Source organism: Gymnoscopelus microlampas (assembly GCF_963454915.1).
Source record: "Gymnoscopelus microlampas genome assembly, chromosome: 3".
NCBI lineage: Eukaryota > Metazoa > Chordata > Actinopteri > Myctophiformes > Myctophidae > Gymnoscopelus > Gymnoscopelus microlampas.
Genome location: NC_139940.1, coordinates 33284683 through 33297933, shown reverse-complemented (window position 1 = coordinate 33297933; position 13251 = coordinate 33284683). Strand labels below are relative to the sequence as shown.

The 13251-nt window shown below is 43.7% G+C and overlaps 1 protein-coding gene across 6 annotated transcripts in view; it reads right to left on the bottom strand.

Annotated features, from left to right (window-relative positions):
- grb10b (growth factor receptor-bound protein 10b) overlaps window positions 1–13251 on the bottom strand; it is a 100072-nt gene that overhangs the window by 39872 nt on the left and 46949 nt on the right. For all 6 annotated transcript variants that reach the window (XM_084052015.1, XM_084052017.1, XM_084052016.1 and 3 more), the window contains 2 exons: window positions 9772–10078; window positions 5960–6104 (listed from right to left, as the gene is read on the bottom strand). In XM_084052015.1, coding sequence (XP_083908141.1) covers window positions 5960–6104; window positions 9772–10078 — 452 coding nt within the window. The remainder of the gene's footprint in view (window positions 1–5959; window positions 6105–9771; window positions 10079–13251) is intronic.

Here is a 13251-nt window from a genome sequence, read left to right as displayed (position 1 = left end):
GAAAAGAATACCATTCACCACTGCCAACCGTCTACAGTGCAGTACACTTACACTTACATAAGACCAATAGCAATAAAAAGCGGTGGCTTCACTGGGAAGTTAGCCGCACCATCTCCAGATATCCAGAGGGAGGGCGAATGAGTACAGAGAGAGGTGATGCAGCATATGTCAGCATGGACCATAATTCATATCATTAAACTAGACAACAATGCTGGCACCAAGGCATGAGAGTGCATTTGCTAACAGTGCCAAGCTGAGTCAACCTCCACTGCTTGCTTGGCACTTGAGTTATTTTAGGCCTCTTACCTCACTCACCTAAATAAGTATCAACACGCTTATCATAACCTCAGCTCTCTCTCTCTCTCTCTCTCTCTCTCTCTCTCTCTCTCTCTCTCTCTCTCTCTCTCTCTCTCTCTCTCTCTCTCTCTCTCTCTCTCTCTCTCTCTCTCTCTCTCTCTCTCTCTCTCTCTCTCTCTCTCTCTCTCTCTCTCTCTCTCTCTCTCTCTCTCTCTCTCTCTCTCTCTCTCTCTCTCTCTCTCTCTCTCTCTCTCTCTCTCTCTCTCTCTCTCTCTCTCTCTCTCTCTCTCTCTCTCTCTCTCTCTCTCTCTCTCTCTCTCTCTCTCTCTCATCCCAAGTGCACTTGAAATGAATTAAAAGTTAGCCAGTGGGGGTTGAGCTGTGTGTGTGTGTGTGTTGGGGTTGGGTCTAAACACAAATGCATAGGCAAAGAGTCAAAAACGCCAACGGACATTGAGCTACAAAGATAATTGGAGACAGAGAGAGACAGAGGGGGTGGGGTATGGCCATACGATACAGATCAGTGTATTATATCAGCATACAGGACATCTAGTCCAAGTACAGTAAATCCATCAAATCCCAGCCAGTCAGCGCTCAAGTCACTGTGTTCCCCCATCAGGAACTTCTTCTGCAGCCATGAGAACACTTTGTCCAAGACTGTAACAGTGCATGCTACAGTAGTACTAAGAACCCACTGTTCTGGACAGCTATGGACATAATGCATACTGTATATCATCACTGTCGGGCAGAAACCATGTACGTCCATATTTCATCTTTTTATGATAGATGTTTTTCATAAATGAATACCCTATTTAATACTTCACCATATGACAATGCTGCATTAAGTAGTGCTAATAGCAGATATATTATACTTAACTATACTATACTTAATCCCTGATGTCTCAGTATATACCCATATATGGGTATGTACCGTTGTGTGGCCATATATGGAGCTGACTGATTTGTTTGCTGATGCCATATTGAGGTTAGACAACACACTCCATATGTGGGCGTAGCTGCATTGGGAACTTCTTATATGGTTATGGCTGAGTCATGGTGACATGAGCGTGATGTCAGAGGTCCACCGTCTGGACGGTCCTCCCTCAAGCCAATTTTGATATAGGATAATGAAATGCCCAAAATAGGGAGTCCAGGTTGAAAGTGGTTAAGTCTCTCTATGGGGTTTATTAATACTGTGTTTAACCAACGAAAAGTAGCAAGAACTTGTGACTTAAATTATAACAACATTGGATCCACAGAAACACAGGATCATTTTTGTTCCATTTCCTGAAAAGTAACGGCTTTGGACATTCAAGAGTTTAGAGGCCATCCAACATTAAATATGGTGGCTTAACTAACAAGATTCAGACAGGTCTTTAACTATATGGGGATCCTTGAAATTAAAACGACACAAAAGGCCACATAAACTTTGTCTCTCGCCTTGACACTTTTTTGCAGTTGAAAATGGGTCATTGTTGTCGTTCAACAACGCGGGCATCCACCAAAGTCTTATTAGTCTCAAGATGATTAGCCGTTAAGGAACGGAGCAGAAGAGATGAACAACAGGCAATGGTGAGGAGAAGTGGAATCATATGGCCATGTGTGACAGATTGCCCAGTGATCCTTGACAGCTCTTTTGCGCAGCCTGCGCTGCATTCACATGCTTCCTGCACGGGGCCCAGGGAGCACGGGGAAGGAGAAATGGAGGGACAGAAATATGGGAGTCTGTCAGAAAGCGCCCGGAGGTCGGAAAATTCTGTAAACTAAACAGCAAACTTCTCAACAGCAGGCTGGCTGGATTGGAGGGTTTGGAGGCAATAAGGGGGGCAGAAGAGAGAGATAGAGAGAGAGAGAGAGAGCCAGCACGAGAGAGAGAGAGAGAGAAACACTGAGATAGGCATAGACTACTGGGAGATATAGACAGGGACTGGCAAAACATTGTTGTGATCATCGTAGAAGCCGCACACACACGTGCACAAACACACACCACTCTCCTATTAAGCCCTCCTCAAATCCCTCACACCATAACATTTGAGACACTACACACAAAGGCAACACAGCAGTGATACCATTGCCACCATAACACAGTCAAATCCAAAGCATTCATTTATCCCTGACAGTGTAGAGAATCCATCTATCCTTTGCCATTTTTACACTTGAAGCTCTTAAACCCTACATAGTTTACTGGGGTCCCCCAGGGCTCTATTCTAGGTCCACTCTTTTTTTTTTACCTCTGCACCAAATCTCTTATAATAGCCAATTTACACGCTCACAATGCATCACATTGCGAGATTGCAGATTTGCTAGGTTTGCCTATATTTTCCAAATGTCCACTTATTATGACATGCCAAGTGGTTTTAATCACTTGATTAAGACCTGACTTGGCTCTGTACTTAGTGGGCTTTTTTTTTTTTTTAGATCTACACCAAATCTCTTTGCCGATCTGCAAGCTCACATTTAAGCTCACTAAACTGCTTCTAGTAGCAAATGCACAATTCTTGACACAGCTGTGACACAGCTCTGTTTACACATATCTGTATTCCCTTTTAATTGCGCATGCATTTCTTAGTTTAGATTTTTTAATTGATTGGCTTGTTTCATATTTGCTTTGGCAATGTAAACATGTTTTCTCATGCCAATAAAGCCCATGAATTTAATTGAATTAGTTTGAAGGATTAAATGAGCTCTCCGGTCCAGGTTGGACTGTGTTCATGGTGCACCAGACAGCTGGACACCCCGCCAGAGCCAGAGACACATGTGCATGATGAGACGGCTCAGCAGGAGGCTTTTCAGTGGAAAGGTGCTGAATTGAATTTCCACTGAAGAACAACCACAATGAGACATACTTTCCATTGCCATTACAAAGGACAGACACTGCCAATGCTGTAAATAGTTTACACAACTCACAGAGACAAACACAGAGGCGCACGCACTCACTCACACTCACACAAAAACAAACATACGCACATGCACATGGTTGCATGCAAAGGCACACATGCACATGCCCACATGTGTCTGTACCCCGCACATGCATATGCGCACAAGCACACACACACACATACACTGAGGCACAAAAATAACGCGCGCGCACGCACACACACACACACACACACACACACACACACACACACACACACACACACACACACACACACACACACACACACACACACACACACACACACACACACACACACACACACACACACACACACACACACACACACACACACACACACACACACAGGAATTCACTTTTCCACAGCTCTTTCTCAACAATGCTTCTTCATTGCAACAGTTTGGTGGTCCATGCAAAAGCAAACCAGTAAAAACTTTCCACTCTTTTCTATATCTAGCAACCATTTACCTTTATGACCACATTTAACATTGTGTGCCTTCTAAACAGATGTAAGGTGATGTTTGAAGCCAACATTACATGAAATAAAATAAAATACATTCATGCCTGCCAGTTCCAGTCCTGTTTTCCTCTATTGACCACATAATAAAACACACTTATTTGAGCTTTATTAAATAAAAATGAGTTTAAAAAACTAAACAAAACAAAAAACAAACTTAGTTTGCAGGCAAACGTATCTTGTTCAGTGAGTGAGTTGTTGTTTCCAAGGGTTCATGGAATTGAAATGAACAGCTAGCTATTTTATTTCCTGATTTAATGTAATGTAAGTAAGTAAAACAATCCCACCAATAGCTTTCCCTGTCCATCAGTATATGTGCATGCTCAATTTCTTGGCTCCCACACAGTAAAATCCACAGTTTGTAACTCAGGGAGTTAAATTAACACACAGATTGTGTAGGTGTAGGTCCAGATATAGACGTGTGGTTTGTCTTGGCAGTTTCTCATACATTACTACTTTAGTGCCAAAGATAAGAGGGATAAAATGTGAATTCTGTTTTAGGGTGTTTTTTTGGGGGGGGGAGAGTTTCACCTCTGAATTCATATGTACTTCAGCACCTCTTGTTCTCTCTACGTCTTTTTAAAATCTCCATGTCCTAGTCCACTTTACACTTAATGGACCCTCTGGGGTTTTCAAAAGCCCACATCATTCCCATTCCTCCAGGCGGATCACTCTAATAAAGTGGTTTCTCAACATTTACCAGACACTCCTGGTTTACCGAAACAGAGCCCAACTGGTGTCACAGCCAGTAATTAAGGGCTAAAAGCATTCCCACTCATAGGGACCATAGTCTTTAACCTATTTACCGTACACACCGAAATTGACCATCCAGTGCCCAATTTATGCCACAGCTAGTAATTCAAGCCTACAACATTCCCACTTACAAAGAAACAACATTCCCAATTATAAGGGCCTTACTCTCGAATAACATTCAAACATTTACGGGATACCCCGAGATTACTGATCTACAGGCTGATTTATGTTGTAGACAGTAATTCAAGCCCACAACATTCCCACTCCCCAAGAGGCCTAACTCTCCTGAAACATTTACCGGATATCTCAAAGTCTCTGGATTTAGCATCTAATTTATGGCCCTGAACCAAGGTTCAAGCAAGCAGCAGCGCTGCTCATTTTATATTCTCCCTATTATCTTGGCTAGTAACCAGACTTAAACTGCAGTCTATGGTCTTGTACCATAACAGCCATAACCGTCAAGCTAGGATTATAGGCAGGGCGAGTATTTATGAGAAATAATCCACCCCCATATTACTGTAAACTGGTATGTTACTGTAACCAGTGCTGGCTTGCCACATGTGAAGATCATTAGCAGTGACAGAGTGACATGCAGGAAACCACATGCATGCGGACATCCGTGTGCACGCACAGAAGCTCTCTCTCTCATTCTCTCTCTCTCTCTCTCACACACACACACACACACACACACGCACACACCATACAGTGCCATTACCTGGAAATATTACCGCGTTATGACTAACTTTCAGAAATTCCTGAAACTCCACTTATGAATCCATAAAAAAGTCACAGACGCCAGATGAGCCCGATATGGCCTGGCCATCAAGCTACGTACATACTGTACATGTACTGTACCACAAAACAACCAGAACCCAGACTGCCAGGAAACAGAATGAGCATCCAAGATTAATGTGTGTCCAAAAAGTGTGTTTGAAGAATATGCTAAATGTGAGAAAAGCATGTTCAGTGGAAAAGGGCATGGCCTATATGGGGAGGTTTCCTTTTTTATGGACAACTTATACGGTCAAGAGTGATAGGCCAAAATGTAAAGCTGCCTGGTATAGCACCACCATGAGGCCAAAAAATTGGCCTACGGGGGGTGTGCATGCAAAGTTTGACGCCAATAGGTCCAGAGTTGTCAGAGACAAGTAAGACGCGCGAACGCTGGAAGCGAACGCAGCTCGAAAATATTGTATATTTACAGACTTTGTGTGTGTGTGTGTTTGTGTTTTGACTGTAGCTGCACTCTGGCGCACTCTGTTGGCCGCACTCAGGCAGTGCACTGCACACAGACACACACAAGCCGAGCAGACTTTCATAGTAAGCTCCACTTGGGCGGAGGCGCGCCTCCTTCCGCGTTCGCAATTAGCAGCGGAAACACACACAGACACTGTAAACAGACACATAGGATAGGCTGACTCTGAAACCAGTCTAGCATCACAAGTGGTTTCTATATCCTGTCCCCATTGAACTTTGCAGTCTCTGTCACTTACATATGTGCCGTTGGTGGACTCTCCAGTGGGTAGAGATCCAGGGCTGAGGACAGGGGAGCTGGCTGGACTACAGAGCTCTGGAAAGGGGTTGGGAATGGCTGGAAGAGACGATGTCCTCAGCTGCTGCTCCTCTTCCTGCAACCTCCTGGACCGGGACCAAGAAGAAGGAAGGGAGGGGTGAATTACACAACCATGATGGTTAGCACGTTCAAGTTTAGCACGGGGAATGGTCAGCTTGTAGACTGGTGTTTATCCATCTCATTTTCATCATAGAAATGTCTCTGTAGTTTGTCACAGGAATGTAGCCTACTCAATGTGACAACAATGCCATCTGTCTTTGTCCTGTCTTCAAACAAACCCCCTGATTATACAAAGTACTAAGTCACACAGTGTCTGTTGGCCATGTGACCATGTACACTGTAAAATCCTAACTCTGAGAGTGTACATATTTAATTGGTTACATTTGTGAGTTACAAATGGATAAATTAACATTGAGGATTTTACTCTACATGAAAGCATGACACGATGACTGGGAAAGCTGGGTAATAAAGTTATCAAACATGAGTTCTGAGCTATAACGAGAATAACAACAATAAAATCCACAAAACGTAAAAGCATGCCTCTGGTTATGCTAAGGGATACTCTGCTGTCTAATGTTCTTTGCTCTTCCCCCCCTGATTTCTCTCTCATCTCTGTCCAAAAACTGGTCATGCCTACTTCCTCTTCGAGAGGGAATGGTTATATAAATGTAAGAGAAACTTTAAAGCGGCAGGAACTTATTTTAATGAATAAAATGTGATTTTAACCAATCTGTATGGTAGAGTATGCTAATGTATATACATCTGCAATGGCTGGACCCTGAAGAAGGCAGACTTGATGGTGAAACATTGGTGTTTAAATCTCTGTATGTCCTAATAAATTAAGCTTTGTAAGTTATGAGCGTGCGTCAGCTTTTTTTTTTTAAAGTAGCTTGCCCAACATTGCAAACAATACTAAACTATACAAAAACGTAAAGTCCTAGCACAGAGGATATTTTGGAAATAGAGCATAGTGAGAAATGGTATGTTTTAAAATACATAAATAAATACATTTCCACGACATTTCCATTGCCTGCGTCATTTTGGCATGAGTGTCGGGGGGCAGATACTCGCAAGTTACTAAAAACAGTGTTTCGAGAAGTTATCAAAAAACGCACTCACGTGAAATGGTCATTGTGAAAAAATAAATTAGTGAAAGATTATATCAAATATATTTTTTGTTTAATTGAAAAAGTTACACAGTATGACTTTAAGTATGCAATCTGGATAGCTTTAAGTTGAAGTTGAGTGGGTGCAGGCACAGTAGAACTCTGAGATAAAACCCTCTGACATGTGCAGAAAGCTGTGCGGGAGAGCCAGTTGGTATTAATAAACTATAGTTGTACAGTATCCAGGCTCATGTCTGTTTCTTTCTGATCTTTCCATAATGAACAGTCTAGCAGCGACTGCGAGTGGACGTCACACACCCGAGCAGCCTATGCAAGTCATTTTCTGCAATATTCATTTGTTCATCAATATTAAATGACCACATCACTTTCAAGCAGCTCTTAATTAAGGCTCATATAAGCTCATGATCAGCGAGAGCGATAGAGTTTAAAGGTCTTTTGACACGTGGAGCGTTTGACGCCTCTATAGTAATTAATTTTCAATGAGAGGTGAGCATTCAGGGAGCTTTCAGGGTGCGACCCGGTGAAGTTGTCACATGTGTGCTCGTCGCACGCACCCGCCCGACAAGAGCTGAACTACGGTTAACCTTTTTTTCTCCATGAAGCGCAGGATCACCTGCACTTTGCAGAGCGATTGATGTTCATTTTTAGTTAGAGGCGATACCGGCAAGCGGGCGTGATACCGTGAAACCGTCGCGTTCGTGCACGATTTTCGCCCGTTCCCGCTCACATTGAAATATGTTATCTTGTTTGGATGCGATGCGCTAAAAACGCGTCTGTTCACATGAGGGGCGCAGTGCGACCTCAGGGAACACAGGCGTTGTGTGAAAAGACCATTACCCTCAACTGTCCAACAGAGACTTTTCAAGAGTCAGTCTGTGAGAACTATCGGGTTGGTCAGTTTGTAAAATTCAAGCTATAGCTATCTGGCTCCATCTCCCCCCCCCCCCCCCCCCCCTCTCTCTCTCTCTCTCCCCCCCTCTCTCTCTCTCTTTCTCTCTCCCTCTCTCTCTCTCGATCTCAGTGGGTTCAAAAGGGAACAGGCCTTTTGATGTCGTCCCATTTGAGCTACGGAGCAGGGTTATCCAGAGGTCAGCACTGAATAATAACTTCAGTGCCTGACTCTGTATGTCTGTATGATCGCACGCGCGTGTGTGTGTGTGTGTGTGTGTGTGTGTGTGTGTGTGTGTGTGTGTGTGTGTGTGTGTGTGTGTGTGTGTGTGTGTGTGTGTGTGTGTGTGTGTGTGTGCAAATGGGACACATTTGGTTCCATTTGTACAATCCCAGAGTTACATTAACACTGAGGATTTTAACTGTGCGTGTACCCAACCATTCCCCCTCTGGTTCTGCCAAATACTCTACAGAGAGAAGAAATGTGTGCCTGTGTGTGTGTGTGTGTGTGTGTGTGTGTGTGTGTGTGTGTGTGTGTGTGTGTGTGTGTGTGTGTGTGTGTGTGTGTGTGTGTGTGTGTGTGTGTGTGTGTGTGTGTGTGTGTGTGTGTGCATGTGCGTGTGTGTCCATGGATGTGTCAGCGCCAGCATGCGAGCAAGCCCATGCTTTCATGCATTTAACAGCAGCCTCGAGGGGATTATTGGTTAGTAGTCTTAAACAAAGAGAGACATTTGCACTCTGCACTGAAATAAAAGAGAATTTTAACTTTCCCCCTTTCCTGCTGGACAAAGAGAGTGACAACACGAGAACAGGTCATTGGAAGGCTACGCATAATGAGCACGGGTGAAACGTTGAACTCAATTACCCAGAGTGCACAGAGGGAGGATGGTTACAAAAATATCCCTTTACAGATGGGGAAATAAAGGATATAGGGGTGGATATGCGTGTGTGTGTGTGTGTGTGTGTGTGTGTGTGTGTGTGTGTGTGTGTGTGTGTGTGTGTGTGTGTGTGTGTGTGTGTGTGTGTGTGTGTGTGTGTGTGTGTGTGTGTGTGTGTGTGTGTGTGTGTGTGCGTGCGTGCGTGCGTGCGTGCGTGCGTGCGTGCGTGCGTGCGTGCGTGCGTGCGTGTGTGTGTGCGTGTGTGGGGGTGTGTGTGTGTGTGTGTAGGTGTTTGTCCATATAGTGTCATCATGTAACACAAGAGTAAAAATCTTTTGTTCTGGTTCCTTGGATATTGTATATTGTAGCGAAAAAAAGAATTATGATAATAATAATCAATTAATTCACATAACCTCTAGGTGTATGTATGTACTGTATGTATTTCTGTGTGTCTGCGTGGCAGCGTGTGCAACGGAACAGAAAGTATGAGAGCTGTGGTCATAGTGAAGGAAGCGAATGGAAGCGGCAGCGTGCCGTGAAGCAAATTGTGATGCGCGTGGAGTGAAATGAAATGAAGATTCAGGCTAAGTTTCAGGCTAAAGCGACTAGGCTATATGAGCACTTTAAACCTATATACAAATATACATCGCGACACTTTGTGGGCCTGTAGATCTGCTATCTCCAAAAAGGCCTTTCAAAAATTCAGATGGGGTCTGCGGATAAATACATACATTTTGACGAGCTTGACATGCAAATGTTTGAGAACTGGTTTAAACAATAATAATAAAACTAATTTGGAAGCGAGCCCAAATAGCTACACTTTAAAAAACAAGCTCTACCTGACAGCGAGGATGTGCATGGGCTGTGAGCGCCTGACGCCGTGTCGAGGGGCGGCGTCCGACGGCGAGGAGGAGGAGGTGTCCTGGGCGGGGGCGGGGCTGAGCGCGTGCGTCTGCTGACCCTGCCGCGGCTGGCTGAGATGATAATGGTGGTGGTGGTGGTGGTGGTGGTGCGAGGGGGAGGAGCTCTGTCCGTTGTGCAGGAGTGGCACGGACTCCGGCTGTTGCTGACCGCTGCAGTTCGAGTACAGGCTCTCGAATGAAGAGTTCATGTCATTCACCAAGGCCTCCAGATCCACGTCGTCCTCTGGAAGAGAAAGAGAGAGCCTGTCTGTTATACCAGTGGTTCTCAACCTGTGGGTCGGGGGCCCCCAGGGGGGTCCCCGTCATCTTGGTCCCCAGATGACAGGCATAAAAGGCATAAAAGTCCTTAAATTGTCACTTTACTAATACCTAGAAAAATAAAAGAAGTTTAAAAAAGACCATTACGGCATCAAAGGTAATCAACGAAGTATACTATAAAAAACAGATCAAACATTGGCCAAATTATCAAATAATAAAAGCTGATCTACTGTACAAGCTCACAACGTCTCGCTATTTTCACGATATTTATGTGTGGAACCGAGTCAAACTAAATGTAATAATGCCTCAACTCCTACAATTCCAAGTGCTTGTCAGGGTGGGGGGTCTCCAGTTCAAATATGATTCTTTTGGGAGGTCACGGCCTGAAAGGGTTGAGAACCACTTTGGGGGGGGGGGGGGGGGGGGGGGGGGGGGGGCGGAGGGATCCATGCCTCTGCTTTTGATTCATTTGTATTGCTGGTGGGGATATGTTTTCATCCCTGCTTCTGGGCCAGACTGAATTAAATACATGCTTTTCCATTTGGGAAATGTGTAGACTTTAAATAATCGAATCCTGTGTATTTGTGTGTCAATATGAATGTATAGAGACTAGAGAGACAGAGTGAGAGGCAGAGAGAGAGAGAGAGAGAGAGAGAGAGAGAGAGAGAGAGAGAGAGATAGAGAAGAAATGAAGAGAGAAGGAAATGAAGTTTGTGTAATACTATTCACAAGGGATTCAATTTCAGCGGATGAATAGGAGAGATAGAGAAGATTAGAGGAGAATAGCACATAAGATAAGAGGAATAGCAGCAGCATAGAGTAGAATATTGTCTCTTTAATAAAAAGTTATTTAATTAACAAGGTAGAATAATTAAAAAGTTCATTTGCTGGGACAACTAAGGGTTAAAATTCATACTAGGTCGTTAGACGGTGTTGCTCGCTGAGAATAAAAATGCCCCCCCCCCCAAAAAAAAAAAGAAGGAAATTTTAACACCAAGTTAAAGACAGTAGAGGAGCAGAGCACAAATTATGAACCAGAGCCAAACCAGAAAAGGAAAACAGAACAACAAAATGGAACAGAAATGTAATTCCTAAGGGAGGACAATGAATCTATTGCCCTACTGTTAGACAATATAGACGCAGAGAGAGAAAGAGACAGAGAGACACACACAGAGAAAAAGAGAGGAGAGACAGAGAGAGAGATAAAGTATCTAAATATAGTTGGGACTTTCCTGTCTCTATTTCAGTTTCTCTTTTCATTTGGCTGGGATTTGAACCCTTGAACTCTCTAGGCTGGCGGTACACCACCTTAAGGCACACACACACACACACACACATATATAAAAAAAATAAATGCACATACAAACAAGCTCATGCATGCACGTACACACACACACACACACACACACACACACACACACACACGGTAACCAGTTCTGCAGGAGTGCTGAATCAGCAGGGCTGTCTTGACTACGTACATTGTCCTGCGGTTGGAGCTAAATCTCCAGGGATAACAGGGACAAGTATGAACCTGCCTGAAACACTCTTCAACTTTTAGCACTGGAGTTCACAGCAGAGGCACTGCACTGTCAGGGTCCATTCTAAATTCACCACATGGATCCAATATTCTGCTTTGAAAAGGCTACTTCCATGGGGTGGGGGGAGAGATCTATCATCAAAGCACTTGTGAAATACATTGTAGAATTTGGACTCACTTCATGAAGAGCAGGCTGTATCAAAGCTTGAAGCAAACTCAAAGGAAAAGCCTTTGACACATCCCAACTTTAATAATGCATTATATCTTAATTTATAAATCTGGAAATCTTGGAGCACAACTTTCCACTTACTATCTCGCAAGCTGTATTGCTGAGTGAATCTCTCGGTCAATATTTCATCGTTAGAAAAAGAAAAGATGTGTTCAGTACCTGTATGGTCCACATTTAATTACACTACAGGCTACTGCAGTGTCCATGAATCCCACTAGGGGGAGACAAGCTCTGTATAGTAGATTGCTGCTGTTATGATGATGTTATGATACTGAAGTATCAGAAAGACATTGAGTATCAATGTATCAACTATTAGGTATTTTCTTTGAAGGTCCCACTTAAAAGGTGTATGCCCTTGCTTATTTTGCAGTGCAATATGGGTGAATTGTATCTGTTAAGTGATGACAGAATTCCCCAGACAAGGTAAGATGTAGGTTGAGTTTGTTCATGGGTTCCTATGTGTACTATGCCACTCAACAGTTGTGTATGTCAACTTTGGTCACAAAATTAATACTTTAATGAATGAATCAATCAACCAACCAATCAATCGTGATATGGATTTCCCTGGATCTGAAATAAAGATTGAAGTGAATTGAACCAACCAACCAACGACTAAGCAAGGGATAATGCATGGGGAGGTAGTCATTATTGAAATTTAAAGCCCGACAGGGCGATTAACCACCGAGGCGCAGCCGAGGTGGTTAATCGCCCTGAAAACGAAGTAAAACGAAGTATTTCCTTGCTTACGGCAATGAAAGTATTCCATAAGTATTGGGCTGGGCGGACAAGTTCGCCTCGCAAAAACAAATGACGAAATGGAAAAAAACTCGCCCCAAAACACACTCGCCCCCCATTCTATTTACTGCCGATTTGCCTGTAATACCGCCGGATTTGCCCCGGGGCGACTGTGTTTTGGGGCGAGCGTTTTGGTAGTCCCCCGTTGTTGTGCCACGATAAACAAGGAAGCGCAGTGGATCAAATAGAATGACTTCTCGGCAAGCAGCACAGGTTGACATGAGCAGGTGTTCTGAGTCTCTGATTACACAGCGGTCCGTTATAGAGCTCATCGGTCATTATCCAGAAATAATGACCGATGACTGACCAATCAGAATCGAGCATTCAACCAAGCCGTGTAATAACAACAGATATTCCTAGATTGTAGGACAAAACTCACCTCTATGTGCTTAAAGACTGATTTACACTTCGTCTTATGACAGTGTTGCTCTTCAAAATTAGCAGACCTACAAGCTCATGTGATGCGTTGTGAGATTTTAGATTGTCTACTTTTGGACTGCGACACCATTGTACAATGGAGTATAAATGAAGTAACAATTGTAGCAGGCCTCGCTGAGGGCCCAGGACGCCTACCTTG